General features: G+C 41.7%; 1 protein-coding gene across 3 annotated transcripts; it reads left to right on the top strand.

Annotated features, from left to right (window-relative positions):
• The first annotated feature begins 194 nt into the window (after positions 1-194).
• On the top strand, positions 195-13,970 carry LOC310715533 (uncharacterized protein). Of its 3 annotated transcripts, XM_083522013.1 has the most exons (4): positions 460-1,070; positions 1,869-1,991; positions 8,076-8,205; positions 13,628-13,970. In XM_083522013.1, the coding sequence occupies exons 1-4, from the start codon at positions 943-945 to the stop codon at positions 13,706-13,708; spliced, it is 462 nt and encodes a 153-aa protein (XP_083378139.1). In that variant the 5' UTR covers positions 460-942; the 3' UTR covers positions 13,709-13,970. The 3 variants fall into 3 exon arrangements, 1 of the variants encoding a protein (XP_083378139.1); XR_014530355.1 differs by lacking the exons at positions 460-1,070; positions 1,869-1,991; positions 13,628-13,970 and adding exons at positions 4,608-6,458; positions 7,825-7,883 and having other exon boundaries at positions 8,076-8,476; XR_014530356.1 differs by lacking the exons at positions 460-1,070; positions 8,076-8,205; positions 13,628-13,970 and adding an exon at positions 195-289 and having other exon boundaries at positions 1,869-7,300.
• The last annotated feature ends 4,069 nt before the right edge of the window (positions 13,971-18,039 follow it).

The following is an 18,039-nucleotide window of genomic DNA, read 5'->3' as shown; positions in this document are numbered from 1 at the left end:
GTATTAACCTATTTTAAACAATAAAGCGTCATTCTTTTTCAAAATACATCTCTACGCACTTTAAAAAACATTCTGTAGTCCAGTGTTACAAACTACATCCCCCAGAAACACGAAAGACTTCTGGACCAATCAGAGCGTTCTATCACATCCGGGGGATTTATTTATCTCTCCAACGTGCGTTTCGGTGTTCTTACACCGGTGTAAGAAATGTTGAACATAAAAAAGCGCATTATTTTGGCGACCAAGTTGCTAAAAATTAAACATAAAAAGATGAAGCCTGCTTTTTAAAGTGAGTGTTGTGTGGAATGTATTTGCCTATATTTATTTATTGTTTTAAAGTGAATGTTGCTGAAACTTCCAGAAATGACCGCTAACTTCCGGCGTCGTTGTGACGTAATAGCACGCGCAGTTTAAAATGATATTCGCCTACTGCATTTTCTCTTTGGCAAATACATGTTTTTATTATTCTCACTAAGATTTTGTGAATTATGCGATATAATTGCATATGTGGTCTTTTTTTTTTGTAATCAATACTCTAATTTGTGTCATGTATTATAGTCAGAAGCGTTAGTATTTAATACTTTCAGTTAAACCGGGTTCTAACACTAGAGGGCGCTGTTGCTCTATATAAACAATAATCTTATTAAATGCGCCATACTTTTATTATCTAGAAAGTGACCAATGTGGCCAGCATTTTAATCGATTTTCTTGAGTTTCTTCTCCCAGCGCTACTGCTGTTACGTAAATACGATGTATCACCACTTAACGGAGATCGAGGCGCGTCCTGAGAGTCACATAAAATACAGGTTAACATGGTAGAGGTAGAGCTTCATCTTCCTGCAGACACAACAGGAAAGAAGGTCTGTTTTTTTTTCTTCTGCACTATGAAGGCGTTTGTGAAAGGGCCATGAGTTAGAAGTCAGAAGGCACTTTAGCAAATTGATGATTAGAAACCAAGTCTTCATCGAGTCGAGTGTTTTCATCGCCTGCCAAGTGGAACAGTGTAAAAATCAATCAACAGTGACTTCATCATTCCACACCTTATTTTCAGCCATTTACAGCAGAACAGGGTGTGGTTTATTCTTTGCATACACACACTATATCACCCTAAGATCGGTATATCTTTCATTTTTGAGCTACTCCACATCTCATCGTTTGCTCTTTTCATAACCTCCACTCTTCTGGGAAGATCTTCCACTAGATCTTGTGGAGATTTGAGGAGATTCATTCATCCTTTTAAAGTTGTAAGTAGATTCAGGTATTGATGTGGGTAAGGTGAGGAGGCCTGGGTTGAGGGCAGGGATCTATTTTAGGAGATCTTCCACACACAACCCATGGAAAGCAGATCTTCATGGAGCTGACTTTCAGAGGGCATGGTTATGCTGGAACAGGTTTGAAGGTTTCAAGTGAAGGGAAAATTGAGTTTTACTGCATCACCACATATGGCTGGGAAAAAAAATTGTCAGATGTTCCAGTAGTTTTGTTCACTTTTGTCATACAGACCTGTGTGTGTGTGTGTGTGTGTGTGTGTGTGTGTGTGTGTGTGTGTGTGTGTGTGTGTGTGTGAGAGATATGAGTCGAGATAAAGGGACTCGTCATGGCAGCCAGAGATAAAGCCAGAGGTTAGAAAGGTGCCTGCGCAGATAATCCTGTTTGCACATCAGACAAAAGTCAGGAACCGTGTGAATTTTGTGACATCGTTTGAACAGGAAACAGTTTCTCCTGCGAATATTCCACAGGAAAAAAAAAAAAAAAACAGAGAAGGATTATGTCATCATCTTTTCTTTACTGATTTACATACATGGCATTGCTGAGAGAAGTTCACAAGGCTGTTATTACACTTTATACTGTCTCCTTTTCTTATATAGGGACAAGAGGACACACACTGCCTTTTCTCCTAGAAGATACAAGAGTGTGGAGATGGTCGGCCTGAAGGAACGAGGAACAAGTGCAAAGCGTGTTTCAGTGAGCAGGTGGAGTTCATCACACAGGTAGTGTGCATTGTGAACATAACCTGTCCTCCCTGGGGCTCAAGCCTCAGGCTCGTCTCGGAGGGTGGTAACTCAGCGGTAAAGATGTTGGACTTGTGATTGAAAGGTCGTGAGAAACACTCATCTTCAATGATGATACTGGGGCTTGAACCCCCAACATTCTGCTACGCTACCCCAAACATTTATCAGTATTACAGTGAACCCAGGCCTCCTGCGGGGCAGGTGAGAATTCTAGTGTTGAATCACAGACGCTGTTTTCGCACCTTCTTCCTTGTCAGGAAAAGCCGAGGTCAGAGCTCACGGTCAGCCCATGTACAGCCCCCTGCAGCAGATCGGTTCAAGTGCCTTGCTTAAGGGGTCCAACAGTGGCAGATTTGTGGTGCTGCGGCTTGAGCTCCCAACTTTGTACATTTCCCTTTAGGATGAATAAAGAGTCTGTCTGTCTGTCTGTCTGTCTGTCTGTCTGTCTGTCTGTCTGATGACAGTGGTGGACAAAGTACACAAACCACGTAGTTGAGTTAAAGTAAAGATCCACTCTGGCCGGTGAGCACCCGCATTAACAGTCACAGAATTCATTCAGAGCAGATTTTTTTAGGGAAAATATTTTTTTTAAAGTTGTACAATTTGATTCGTACAGACATAATCACGCAGTCGGGAAAAAGTTTCTGTTATGGTTACGATTTCGAATCAGACGACACCAGCAGATTTGGGCCCCCAGAGGCGTTCTCTTGTTTTGAGAGGGTTAAAGGTCATTTTTCAGTCGCGCTCGTTTCCTGTGCACGCAGGAAGCACGGCGGAGGAAACATCTCGCAGGAACGGCCCGGTCACACCTCGTTTTTCTTTTTTTTTTTTTTTCTGCTGGGTTTTTTCCGCTTGTACTTCAATTAGCACCGAAATGAAATTTCAACTCCATAATGAATGTGCCTACTAGCTAATAAAAATCCAAAAACTGTGTCAGATACGAGATATTTGAGTCTCGGTATAATTTTCAGTACATCGGCGTTATGAGAGGAAGACTCTTGTGTGCCTTCGCTGCTCTTTGTTTGGCCATCAGCGAACAAAATAAAAACATTAGCCGCCCCATTTCCTAAATGGTTCTCGATGTCGTGCCGTCGGTGGCCGAAGATCCCTCATCGTTTATGGGTTATTAATAGAATAAGGGCGAATAAGCCGGACTCAGGGCCATTAGGCACGCTAAGAGGGACTTAATTGTTTCCTGAGTGTCTGGAAGTAGGGCCTGTAAGAGGAGGGTAATTAAATTGCTCCCTCCATTATCAACCTCCCCGTTTTGTTGACTCGGATCTCAATTAGGGCAGTTCGTTAGGACACGAGGGCTCGGCTCCAGCTCAGACATGAGTACTTCTGTCATCCGGTCTTTTCTGTCTATTTTCCCAGACTGAAATTGAAAACGTCGTCTACTGCGGGCGAACGAAAATCGAGTTGTCATGCGATAGGACTGAAATCCTTTAATCCATGCTTTGGAAGAATGTTGAACACACAAAGGCATACAAAATAATTATACAAAATGCATCAGTTTCCGTGATTTCTATTAAAGGTTGACCGATTGGATTTGACTGATACTAAAAGCTTGTTTGGATCGTTCTTGCTGATTAGCGATTAATCAACAGATTTTTTTTTGTCTGTCTTCGCGTGTAAAAAAAATAAAAAACAGCACGTGGCGTCAGCGGTTCGCCTCTAGAAGCCGCTCTCGTAATGACAGCTACCCGGTAGCCGGGAAAAACTATCGGTTTGGATTTTTCCAATAGTTCCAGCAATAAGCTATCGGTGCTAATTAATTAAACAAAACCAATGAATCGGTTGACCTCTAATTTCTAGATTATGGCGGTAAAAGTATAGTGGTATAGTTTTATACTGTAGGAAATTTGCGTCTACATACTGTTTTTTGTCTAAATGTTTGCGCCATTTATATAATAATAAATATATATCATTTATATAGTAATAAAATAATGAGTATTCTGGAAAAACAATGGTTCAAGCAGATGTTCAAGCAGAAATCCTACATTTATCATTTTTAAGATGCTGAAAAAAGTTTTAACCTTATGGCTCTTGGCGCATGTTGTTTTTTAATAAATTATGAATTAATCATTTATTTCTTGTTACATGTTCTCATGTTTTGTGACTAAGAGAAATAACTAAAGAGAACTTGCATGTCCCAATATGTTTGCACTCCAACCTTTCCAGAACGTGAATGTTTTGGGAGTATGTATTGCGCAGTCGAAGTGCCGTGGACCGAGACCTGGCCGCCAGTTTCACCGTGTTGGTTTTGTCACAGTTCAGTGCTTTCACAGTTTACACTGCACACTGCAGGGTCCCTCTAAACCACACCACCAAAAAGCACGTAAGTATACACAATGAGCTCATGGGCCGACGCAGTGCATTTTAAACGAGGCGGATCACAGGACGGATAACGGCTAGGAGATCTAGGGTGGTGAATGAAAAGCTGGAAGATGTTGTTTAGACGAATAATGAATAATTCGAGGGATCACAATACAGGAATGGTACACAGAGGCTGTAGCTTGGAAGATCCACCAAACTTTTCTGGTACAGATAGTTAATATAAAAAGCATATTGGAATTAAAAAAAAAAAAAAAAAAACACAACACTCCATGTAAAATAGTACTAAACTTTATAAAAAAAAAAAAAAAAAAAAGTACTGAATCATGAAAATGTGCTAAATAAAATAAACATGAATATGTTATTTATGTTAATAAATAGTGAGCAAAATGAAAGACACGCATTTTAACTAAAACAGAAAGTTACACTCCAAAAAAAATAAACACAGTTGCATCAATGAATAAAAAAAAACACCCTTCAGATTAACAGCAAGTGCGTCAGTGATTCGCCTCCAGAGGCCGCTGTCGAACTGTATAAATCAACCTGGAAAAACTATATGTACTTTTTTTTTTTTTTTTTTTGCCTATATTTCTCACAATCAACTATCGAATCCGATGAATCGGTCGACTTCTACTCAAGCGTGCAAATGCATAGTTGAAGCTTAGACCATCTTGCGCAAAAGCAAGAACGATCTATGATCAGGAAAGTAAAAAAGATAACTAACGTAATTAACGATCAGCATTACAAAAACAAATCTGTTAAAAAACAAGGTCTGAATCATAGCAACACAATAAAAATGCCTTCAGAAAGACTGAAAATGTTATAAATACACCAACTAATCAGGTACACGATGTAGGTGACCACACCAGGAAAACAAACGAATACCAGGTTGTTTCATGGGTTTATTAATTCGTTCTCACAACAAGGACGTGTTTTACGTACATTAGTGTCTATAAGCCATTCGTGTTCTTGCAGCGAAGTGACTGCGCTTAACTTCAGAACATTTTCGTGAATTCGTTGTCAGGATCTTTTAGGTTACTAAAAGGTGGAGAAAAAAGCTGAGCAGTTTTTCGTAATAATGAAGTTCAGCGCCATTTATGATCTTTAATTCCAGCTATTCATCACAGGGGACGTGTTCGCTGGCGCAGGACATTTTACCAAATGTAAGGCACGGATCTTAAAGCTCAGCAGCAGAGGGACAAAGTCCATTTCCTGCCACACTGGGGTCGAATATCTGCTGGATTTCTCATACACAGCGTACGTCAAAAGACATCGGGAATTTAATGGATTTTGAGACACATGCATGTTCCTTTCTTCCAAAAACACACAATTTGATGTTGAACGAGTTGAAGAAAGTTCTGTGGTGTCCAAAATGCCCATTTTTGTCTCTAACAAAAGAAGAGAGACACGATGTGATGAGACTCCCTCACACCCCACAGTCACACATGGAGGTGGAAGCTTAAGGTTTGAGGTTGTTCTGAAGCAGATAAGGTCGAAGACGTATTTGGGTTAGTAAAAGGAACTAACATGGCTTCGATTCCATACTTCAACATCACGCAATTCCATCCGTAAGTGTACATCCGAGGTCTTCAAGCGTTATTTAGAGAGCAAACTGCCTTTTGAAGTGGAATCTGTCATGCCCAGTCATCGCACCTGAATCCATTTAAAATGCTCTGGGATAAACAAGAAACCTCGAACTAGTGAAGAACATCTTTGGCAAGTCTTTTGGCTGAATGTTTGGGGAAATGTTTGGGATGCGTAAAGCTGCACATCGAGCAAAGGCTTTTTTTAGTGAAATGAAAGTCATTATGCGATATGATAAAACGGCGGCGTTTGTTGCATAGAAACAACAGGAACATGCCTGTAGTAAATCAATAATCCACCATGTTTCTGTAATAGTTTGCTTACGTTGTTGTAATTGTTATGTTCCAGGTGCGAATGAGAAACACGGATCCAGGATTTGTTCTTATCGCGGCTGACGACTCCTTCAGTACAGTACAATCCTGTCTCAGTGTCCTTCAAACGCTTTCAATGTTTCATTGGAGCTTTTTAGAGCTTTCTTCAGATTTGATAATGACGTTGGATTAACCGATCAACGTCGAACAGACACAGGTTTCATTTCGAATCATGTTATTTGGTTCCGGCCGGATTTACGGTCAAACGTTGCATCTGGGATCATGGCGGTGGGCACGAAGGGGTGGGTACAAGGGTAATCAGTATTACCCCCCCGAAACAAACTGAAGTCTGACACTCATTAGATTTCCTGGCATATTTACTTTACTGTAATGCTTGCCGTCTGTAATTATGACAAAACTATTATCCAATTAGGCAGTTAGCTGATTAGCCCATTAGACCAGTCGATACAGGCAGGACAAAGCCACGAATATTACAGCAGTGATTAGATATTACTCAAGCAAATCAGACATGATGTGCAATCTATAAAATCTGAGGCAAGCCTTCATGGCACTGCTTCGGAATAATAAGTGGAGGTGAAGCCGGCTCGTGTGCTTCCTACTGCTACACGATCAAATCGAGGGAAATCGAGAGTAATGTTGACAAAAAACTGTTACACGAGTAGAAAAACTGGTTGTGTTTCATTTGCACAAAAGAAAAAACTATTTCACATACAAATTATGATGCTAGCTAGTTTTTAGTCGTATTATAACCTGAGCTAATACCCGAGGTTTTTATAGTTCATTTAGTTTCAGGTTCTGCAATATTATTTTTGACTCGACAGCTAAATCAAACAAGCTGGCAAGAAACGAAAAACGAGAAAACCTTTGGATCCCACCCTGTCATTTTGTCATTTGCTTTTCATTTTCGAATCAAAACCAGAAACTTAACGCAAAGCACTAGAGGAGCGCTGGAGGAAAACAAAACAGCGACCAGCAGGGGGCAGAATAGACTTTTATCCCCTATCGTTATCGATAGTAAAAAAAAAAAAAGTAGATTAATTGATCTGATCAGCTGTTCTATTTATTTTTTCCGTGTCTCCTGTCCGTCCAATCATACACATTTATGTTAATCATTTTATTGCCGCCCCGCCCAACCCAACCACCCCCGCACCCCCCCACAACGAGCCAAACTGATTGTTAATGTTAATGGATTACTGTCATGTGACAATGTTACCAATATTACATTAATTCAAATTTGACCTTTATGGAAGGAGTCTCCATTTCCAGTTTCAGAGATTTGCGACCATGATGTCGTTAGTGTCGTCATAGCGTTCGCATGAAGGCTAGTTAAATGCACGCTAATGCTAATTCTGTGCTACAAATTCGACCTTGTTACACGATGGAAAAATAAAGGATCATTCCAAAAAAAAAGGAAAAGAAAAACACATCAAGTGGTTTGCGTTGCTCTGAGGCGTGACACAAGGATTATACGGTGTCATGTCTGTGACTGAGCACTACAGTGGGGATTATGGAGAAAAAAAGAAAGAATGGAAGAAAAAAGAGTGATTAATCTTCATTCTCAGACAAAGTGAAGAGGTGACATGGAGGATCTCTCGCAGGACTGAAGTCCCGTCAACAGCTGGTAATTAAAGCCGCAATAAATCAGGGCGATATTTTTTCATATTTACTGCACAAGAGCTCGATTTCTTCCAGGCGCCTCCTGGGAAACACACACACACACACACACACACACTAACATGTACACACACTGGCTGATTTCGAGGGCACGTAGTCGGAGGCCCATACATTATCCTGTCTCTTTATACGTCCTCAGAAAGCGAAGTCTCCGGGATCCGTCACCGTGGCAGGCAGGTGGTCCTCGTACGAGCGCTCAGACAAAAGAGGACGGCGTGGCAGGTCCCGGATCAGCTGGAGACGCTCTGCGTTTGCTTTTCGGCAAGTCCGTGAGTAACTTTGTTAATGGGCTCTAATTTGGCCTGGAGGGAGAGCTTGTGTGAATGTGTGTGTGTCTAAGAGCGTGTTTTGGGGGGGATTTTAAACGGAACTAGCGGCGTCTGCGGTGCCAGAAACTACAGGCCATCTGCTGGGGGACTGCAGGAAGCCGCTACCTGCTGACAAATACCAGCTGCTCGTAGCATGGAGTGCTAGAGGAAAATAAAACCGCGACCAGCAGGGGGCAGAATAGACTTTCATCCCCTATAGTTATCGATTGTACTGGGGAAAAAAAAAAAAAAAAGTTGATCAATTGATCTGATCATCTGTAATTACTGTCATGTCGCAATGTTACCAATATTATATTGATTCTAATTTTAACCTTTATAGAAGGAGTCTCCATTTCCAGTTTCAGATTCGACAGTCCTCAGGGCGTAGGAGATAAGTGATCCATATGTCTATATATCCATAAGCCATATGTGGTTCTTCCCCATAAAGTTTGTTCACAATTGTATACAACGTTTTTGAATGCATGAAGTTTCTTCTTCACTTGATCCAGGCGATCCAAACCAACGCCCCTGTGCACGAGATCCGTGAAGATGGGCTTTCTCCTGCGATAGAGCACGAATTAACTAATGTGAACGTTGATTGCACTTCAGGGGACTGAATGTGGAATGTTCAGAAAGAAAAGGTTTATATAAATAATTATGTTCAGGTTTCCTCAAACATTTGGTAATATATATACAGTGCATGTCCACTGTGAGAGACATAATCTAAAAAAATAAATAAATCCAGAAATCACAATGTATGATTTTTAAACTATTTATTTGTATGATACAGCTGCAAATAAGTATTTGAACACCTGAGAAAGTCAATGTTAATATTTGGTACAGGAGCCTTTGTTTGCAATTACAGAGGTCAAACGTTTCCTGTAGTTTTTCACCAGGTTTGCACACACTGCAGGAGGGATTTTGGCCCACTCCTCCACACAGATCTTCTCTAGATCAGTCAGGTTTCTGGCCTGTCGCTGAGAAATACGGAGTTTGAGCTCCCTCCAAAGATTCTTTATTGGGTTTAGGTCTGGAGACTGGCTAGGCCATGCCAGAACCTTGATATGCTTCTTACAGAGCCACTCCTTGGTTATCCTGGCTGTGTGCTTCGGGTCATTGTCATGTTGGAAGACCCAGCCTCGACCCATCTTCAATGCTCTAACTGAGGGAAGGAGGTTGTTTCCCAAAATCTCGCAATACATGGCCCCGGTCATCCTCTCCTTAATACAGTGCAGTCGCCCTGTCCCATGTGCAGAAAAACACCCCCAAAGCATGATGCTACCACCCCCATGCTTCACAGTAGGAATGGTGTTCTTGGGATGGTACTCATCATTCTTCTTCCTCCAAACACGTTTAGTGGAATTATGACCCAAAAGTTCTATTTTGGTCTCATCTGACCACATGACTTTCTCCTATGACTCCTCTGGATCATCCAAATGGTCATTGGCAAACTTAAGACGTGCCTGGACATGTGCTGGTTTAAGCAGGGGAACCTTCCTTGCCATGCATGATTTCAAACCATGACGTCTTAGTGTATTACCAACAGTAACCTTGGAAACGGTGGTCCCAGCTCTTTTCAGGTCATTGACCAGCTCCTCCCGTGTAGTTCTGGGCTGAGATCTCACCTTCCTTAGGATCATTGAGACCCCACGAGGTGAGATCTTGCATGGAGCCCCAGTCCGAGGGAGATTGACAGTCATGTTTAGCTTCTTCCATTTTCTAATGATTGCTCCAACAGTGGACCTTTTTTCACCAAGCTGCTTGGCAATTTCCCCGTAGCCCTTTCCAGCCTTGTGGAGGTGTACAATTTTGTCTCTAGTGTCTTTTGACAGCTCTTTGGTCTTGGCCATGTTAGTAGTTGGATTCTTACTAATTGTATGGGGTGGACAGGTGTCTTTATGCAGCTAACGACCTCAAACAGGTGCATCTAATTTAGGATACGAAATGTAGTGGAGGTGGACATTTTAAAGGCAGACTAACAGGTCTTTGAGGGTCAGAATTCTAGCTGATAGACAGGTGTTCAAATACTTATTTGCAGCTGTATCATACAAATAAATAGTTTAAAAATCATATATTGTGATTTCTGGATTTTTCTTTTAGATTATTAGATCACAGTGGACATGCACCTACGATGACAATTTCAGACCCCTCCATGATTTCTAAGTGGGAGAACTTGCAAAATAGCAGGGTGTTCAAATACTTATTTTCCTCACTGTATCTATATATTCTGCACTGAGTGAAAAAAAAGATTGTTCCGTATTTTTCTTGACCCAATATGGATACAGTGGGTAAAGAATTGGAGATGAGGACCAGGACTGGACCTCAGCTGTGCTCTGATGTAGAGCTGTTTATTGAAGCCTGGACCATTTCGCACAGCCTGAGCTGATTTCTCCTCGTTGTTGTTTTTTTTTTTCTTTCCACATTCTCTCAAGGCTCACGTCCATGTTTATCATTCCGCGTTGCAGTCCACACGTTAACTCCTGACTTATTTCCCAGACGCGCTCTCTGTCTGCGCCATCTCGCGCCATTAACTTGATTTACCCAGGCGTCCGATGCCTTCGTGGGTCATCTGTACAGCCCGAACGCGACACCGTAGGGGTACGAGGAGCAAAAAAAACCCTGCGAAAGGCTCTCTATGGCCTCGCATGACAAATGGATCTATTATGGAGAGCTGGATTCGGGGGCCTGATGAGGCTGATGAGTGATCCGGTGCCTGCTGCTCTCCCACGTGTACTTTGTTTAACCTCTATGACGAGCGAAAGGCTCCAAAACACTGTCTGGTTGATGTTTTTTTTTTTTTTTGTGATGATAAACAGATCTGAAAGGAATCCAGGGCTTCCTGCTGAGCATTGAATTGGTCAGGCTTGTTTTGTTTTTGAGAACGAGAACAATAAAAGCCGATGCCAGCGGTGAAGAAAGCGTCTCGGCAAACATCGCGACGAGGGGATGGAAACGGCAACGAAAGAGGACGAGAGAGAGAAAGAGAGAACAAACCAAACCTCCGATTCACGAACCATTGGCCCTCGTTTCCAGCAAATTGCCCGAAAAGAACAGACTGCCTGTTACATCAGCACAGCGCTAATGGCCTGTTATTAAAGACATGCATCACACAGTGTCCCTGTGGAGCAGACCACACACACACACACTCTCTCACACACACACACACACACACACACACACACACACAAACACTCACACACACTTTAGTCAGATTCCTGGAGGTATGAGCAAGGAGAACAAGGCTACCAGCCCCGTCCTGGTAAATAACCCCATGTCTCCCAGCTAGCAGTGTCGGCGGTACATTCTGAGCTATTATCCACATTACAGTCCCGGCTAATTAGCCTGGAATTAGCTAGCACCAGGCTTAACAACTATTTTCTCTCCTGAACATTAATGTGACAGAGACGAATGGCTGCCACTCGTCCCCCGTCGAGAGCCAGCGCTCTTCGCTAAAGCTTGTTAGCAAAGCCATCCGTTCGGTGTCACCTGCTAACGCGGAAACGCCTGCGCCCTAGTCAGCGGCAGAGGTGACACTTATGCGGCGTGAAGCAAGAGGCTTAAAGTCTCTCTTACACACACACACACACACACACACACACACACACACACACACACACACACACACCATTCAACTCCTATTCACAACAACAATGTGTGTGTTGTGTAAATCAGTGTAATCACATACCCCAACACCCCTTTATAACCCCCACTATAATAACGCCTGCTTTATTTCACCGTCTGGACGGTATTGTGTCTGATGAAAAATGATAATGAAACACGGATCCCCTGTAATGAAAAACACCAATAAAGTGGAGTCATTGAGAGGTGGAGAGCGGGAGGGAGAGCGGGAGGGAGAGCGGGAGGGGGAGCGGGAGGGAGAGCGGGAGGGGGAGAGGGAGGGAGAGCGGGAGGGGGAGAGGGAGGGAGAGCGGGAGGGGGAGAGGGAGGGAGAGCGGGAGGGGGAGAGGGAGGGGGAGAGGGAGGGGGAGAGGGAGGGAGAGCGGGAGGGGGAGAGGGAGGGGGAGAGGGAGGGGGAGAGGGAGGGAGAGCGGGAGGGAGGGAGAGAGGGAGGGAGAGCGGGAGGGAGGGAGAGAGGGAGGGAGAGCGGGAGGGAGAGAGGGAGGGAGGGAGGGAGGGAGAGAGGGAGGGAGGGGGAGAGGGAGGGAGAGGGAGGTAGGGGGAGGGAGAGGGAGGGAGGGAGGGGGAGGGAGAGGGAGGGAGGGAGGGAGGGAGAGGGAGGGAGGGAGGGAGAATGAGAGAGAATGAGAGGGAGGGAGGGAGAGGGAGGGAGAGGGAGGGAGGGAGGGAGGGAGAGGGAGGGAGGGAGGGAGAGGGAGGGAGGGAGGGAGGGAGAGGGAGGGAGGGAGAGGGAGGGAGGGAGGGAGGGAGAGGGAGGGAGGGAGGGAGAGGGAGGGAGGGAGGGAGGGAGAGGGAGGGAGGGAGAGGGAGGGAGGGAGGGAGAGGGAGGGAGGGAGAGGGAGGGAGGGAGGGAGAGGGAGGGAGGGAGGGAGAATGAGAGAGAATGAGAGGGAGGAAGGGAGAGGGAGAGAGGGAGGGAGCGAGGGTCCGCAGGTAAGCTGTGTCTATGTACAATGTCCACAGGTACGCTGTCTTTCCATCTCTCACTCTGCCTTTGCTTCCTTCTGACTCCTTTGCTTTCTTCGTCTCACTTATCCTTTTTATCCATCCTTCCTCTCTTCCTCCCTCCATCCTTGCTCCCTGAATGTAATAGATGAAGATGTAGTTGATGGCAGTTTGGGTATCAGTGAGGGCAGGTAGACCAGACGCTGGCCTATAGATGGCATTGTCCCCCTGAGCAGCAGTGATGCACTGTAACAGAACGTCTGTGAAGAAGCGATTTCTTTTTCTGACATAGAATAAAAGAACGATATAATCAACATGGCTTTTCATGAAGAAGTAATGACCCCCTTCCACCAGTCTAAACGATTGTTAGACACATTTTGCAGGATTTATTATTATTATTTTTTTTACAGAAACTGGTCTAAGATATTAAAAACAATAATAATGAAGAATGCTTTATTTCTGTTTATAGTTAAATGGAATGTTATGGAAAGTCTGGTTGAAATATTTAGTTTTATGTCGAGGAGCACAAGAACAACTATTTCTTTATTTAATTCATCTTCTTTGATTCATTTATTTTCAAATGATTATTAATTTCACATGATCCTTTGTTATTCTTTGCTTTTTCACTATATAAGGTTCAAACATTTAATATAAAAAGAATTAGAATGATTGCGTATAGAAAATCAACACTTTCTGACCAATCAGAATGGAGAATTCACCTCGTAAAGACGTTTTTGCACCAAATCCGTACAATGACGTAATCCTTTCAACTGCTGTTCTGTATTTCATTCCCTGGCAGGACTTTTCACGAGGTGAAAAAGGCGACTCAGAAGCAGCGACAGAATCCACGGGTGACATTTCCGAGACATTTGCTTGCTAAAGATCTTGACATTTCTGCTTGCTTTCCGATAATAAGCGATGCGGTGAATAACCGCGTCGAACGTCTTCCAGTCTGGAGCCTGTTCAGAGAGCACGCTATCGATCCCGAGACACAGCCGTAGCAAAATTTAGCGTGAGCTTTTATACATGCACGTGTGTTCGTTAAAACGCCGATCAAGAATGTCATGTTTTTTTCACATGCTTGTTCAGGCAAAAAAACTATTCTGTTGGTGCTTTTCAATTGAAATATTTACTGTTTTGAGAAAAGGAGCAGTGAAATAATAATAATAATAATAATAATAATAATAATAATAATAATTAATAATAAAAAATCTGTTCATCTTTTTTTTTATTTCATTTCATGTGATTTTTTTTTTTTTTTACAAAATCTGATTAAATTATCTGTAAATAATTTGTTTATTTTTACACAGGATTCTTTAATTTTTAAATGTAATTCTTTTAATTCTTTTATTTTTTTTTATTTTTCAAAATATATATATTTTTTATAATAATTCATTTCTTTCCAAATGATTTTACTTTGTCATGTGATCTGTTCAGGGTTTATTGATTTCTGAAATTTTGTATTTCTTTCTGCATCTCATTTAACTGATTTATTGTCTTCTCCTTCCACTCTTGAGCCCAAGCTGAGGTCCAACTTCCTAAGAAAGAATTTCATGTGCTGTGAAGTATATCTGACAAGTAAGAAGTTTCTCTTTTCTTTTCTTTTCTTTTCTTTTCTTTTCTTTTCTTTTCTTTTCTTTTCTTTCCTTTCAAGTGAGTCACATGAGTATATTTCAACATAATAGTGTTCTCATAAAAATGTATCACAAATGAAGTACGTTTTTAAAGCTAGTTATTCGGTTTGGCGGTTTGGACAGAGGGGTAATGAAAATGTGAAACAGTTGAACCTTTCGGCGAAAGAGAGATGAAGAAAGAAGGAGGCCATTCTTTTCCAAGAGCTCCAAACAAAGCCAATTAGCCGAGCCCCTTTTATCTCTCATAGTCTGAGCTGCAATAGAGCTGAAGGCTTCCTGCTTTGATTTCATTCTTGTTTCACATCGCTGATGATTATTCAACGTCTATGTTGGCGTCTACGATTATGAACCTTTGTTAGACGCTAAGAGACAAATATGGAGAAAAACAAATCTAATGTAAAAAACAAAACAAAAAAACCAACAACTGGGCAACACCTTTGGACTGTTTCTAATTTTACAGACAATGTTTTGACTTATTACTTTATTTTTTATTTATTAATTCTATAGTATTTATTACTTTTATTCTATTATTTTACAAGTTTTTAAATAGTGCATATATATATATATAAAATTATAAATTTCTTATATTTTTTTTTCTCTCTATTTAATAGATTTTCTCTCGGGTGTGCTGCTTCTGCCGCATACGTACGCATCAAGTTTCTATCCGATCAGATTTCAGCCGCGACGTCACGTATTGCCGTAATGCCCTGAGAAATGACAAATGTGTTCTTATAAGATTCAAATATACTGTATGTAGCTTTAAGCTGGTGCTTTCGACCAGATTGCGGTTTGGCTACTATGAGGATCCTCTATAAGGCGTCCAATCACGTCAGACTTTTCCTTTGATTGGATGGTCAGAGGGCGCACTAGTTAGAGCTTACAAACTGTAGCTAACTGCATAAATATATTTCTGTGGATTTTGTAGATGTTTTTTTTTTTCATTCCACTACTCGACCAAAACTGTTCACAACAGGTCTTTTTTTTTTTTAATACTTCAGCGTTTTTTTTCCAGTAGAATTTGCACAAAAAATTTATTTCAAATCCATAACACAGAAAAACCCCAGAAAAAGCGAGGTAATTTAACGAGGTGAATATCGCTGCTCCTGCTGGAGATGATGTGTGCGGGAGGTGCAGTTGTGGCTCCAGTGAAAGGAGACGTGTTGAATCGTGTTCATTGGGTTTCTTGCTTTAGTGATGACGTTTATTCTCGCTGTATTAGATTCCTGTGTGTGATGCAGCGCTCTGTTCTACTTTATATAATACTGATGGTTTTCTATAGACATAGTGTCATAATGATGGTATTAAGAGGTGGAATGATTCAAGTAGGACACCTACACGCCATGCAGTATTTTCAGATGTATTATCCAATATAATGCACATGATATCAGTGTATAGCATTCTGAAGTGCGTTTTCCTATATTACTCACATAGACATGATTTCCTGCATGAAAGGAGCGAGCAGTATTAACAATAATACCATTTTTTCCTAGTAACTGGGTGATCTTTTTCTTTTTTTTTTTTTCTTTTTGCCTGAGGATGTGCTACTAAGCGAGAAACAGAAAGCGGAGAGAAAAGGGAAAAAAAAAAACATTGCAGAGGTCTTCTATAACAAATCACACTTTTATTGCGGATAATCCAATGACAGCCAATTTGCCAGAGGGATATACTTTTTATATATTTCTTGCTCCCTCTTTTACAAGGTAATCTGTTTACGATCCAGGCTGAAGCAGGAGCCATGAAGATGCCTCTCCAAACACTAAGGGCAGCAAAATTCAGCCACCGGAACCAAAGGGTCTGATCGTTAAAGAGACCCATTTGAGAACGTGTTCAGACGGTGAGGTGGGGGTTCAGATTAAGGAGATAAAGTGGGTTCTCCATCTTTCTGAAATTTCTTAAATGTGGTGAGGTCATGAGAAACATTCAGGGAAGATGAATAACTTGGATACCAATCCGTATCTTTTTAAGTGACCTCCCTCCTTTTTAAGTGTTTCGATGCAACGAATTCGGTCATGAAACGGTATGAAGGTTTACTTTGATTAATCAAACATAAATGTCCAAATGTTCCAATGCATTGAAATTGAAAAATTCTCCCTTAGCATGAAGAACAGTTTTACACTTAGTTTGTTTTTCCAAACATTCAGCTGAAATACTTTTTTTCACTAGTTGGAGATTTCTTTATGATCCGGTTCATCCCAGAGCAGTTTAATAGGATTCAGGTGCAGTGACTGGGCAGGTCAGACCACTGTTTGGTCTCTAAATAACGCTTAAAGAGCTCGGACGTACGCCTCGGCTCATCGTCTTGTCGTACGGTGAAGTCGGTTCCAATGAGCCGCAGTCTATATGTTGAAGAATGGAACGGGAGCCATGTTGGTTCAGGATTCCTTTCACTTTCTGGAACCGTCCCTGCTCCAATACAACCCCAAACCATTAAGCTTCCACCCCCATGTGTGACTGTGGGGGTGAGGGAGACTTATCATATTTTCTCTCCTGTTCACAAGTTCTTTTGTTAGAGATTTAAATGTCGGATTTGAACTCCACAGAGCTTTCTTCCACTCATTCACTGTCATTCATTATATATATCTCACAAATCATAAAAGACTTTTCACAGGCACTGTATAATCTTATTGGATGGAGTTCCTCAGGGGGAACCTGTAGAACCACTGTAAATGATTACAGTATGCCGTTCCTCAAGGGTTCTTTAGAAACAGCTTTACAGGACGGATGATTATGCACAGGAGACCTCATTGATATGTTCTCAGGTTCTATATGAAAACTATGAGCATTTTTCCAGCAACAGAAATGAATTAATGGGTTTTTTTGCTAATAGTGTACATGATATGAAGTACATACAAATCTGTAGCTAATGAAGCAGGTTCCTGGTTAGAACTGGTGAAATACGAGGACTTTACTTTAGAAAATCTAATTGTGGTATTTGACACCTTCTAATGGGGTGGGATCCATCCATGAAACTGTAGACTAACGCATTACCCCTGGATGATCAAGACACGTCCTCTTCCATCTCTTTCTCCTTGGAGAGTTTAACCTGCTTCTCCACTCTTTAGAAGCCTTTAAGATCCTTCATCATCCTGTTTGATTTCTGGGTATGGCAGAGGTCAAACCAAGGCAGAATTTCAAACATGGAATTTGAGAGTTGAAGTAAAAATGAAAAAGAGGGAAGGAGAAGAATCTGCCATTCTTGGGATCTCTTTTTGTCTTTGATGTTTCCTGAGGTAAATGTTGCATGGGGGATGGAGAAAGTTGTGGACGTTTAATATATCTAATGGTGTCTTGGAATTATTGTCAGGTTTCTCGTGGAAGAACAAGAGAACCGGTTCTACTGAGAAACTAATAGTTTTCTTTGATTTGGCCCTCAAGCAGAACTCATAAACAGATGGCATTGTTTTGTTGCCAAGCAGCAAACTAGAACTGTTCTTCATCCAAAGAACCTTTGAGGAACTCATTTTTCAAGCTTGTACTGTGAATCTTGAATCTAATGGTGTAATGATAGTGGAGGCTTTTGTTTAGCATTTTCCTGAGGGACAACATGTGATTTCACTGGTTTACAGACCTATTCAAG

This window comes from Silurus aristotelis, assembly GCF_946808225.1.
Source record: "Silurus aristotelis genome assembly, chromosome: 20".
NCBI lineage: Eukaryota > Metazoa > Chordata > Actinopteri > Siluriformes > Siluridae > Silurus > Silurus aristotelis.
This window is presented reverse-complemented; position numbering and strand designations above follow the sequence as displayed.

Bases quoted from the DNA above. Each gene is read 5' to 3' on its own strand.
- LOC310715533 (XM_083522013.1), top strand. From the start codon at position 943: ATGATTAGAAACCAAGTCTTCATCGAGTCGAGTGTTTTCATCGCCTGC. The intron at 1,992-8,075 runs GTAGTGTGCATT...ATACGTCCTCAG, and splicing joins AGGTGGAGTTCATCACACAG to AAAGCGAAGTCTCCGGGATC. The intron at 8,206-13,627 runs GTGAGTAACTTT...ATTCCCTGGCAG, and splicing joins GTTTGCTTTTCGGCAAGTCC to GACTTTTCACGAGGTGAAAA.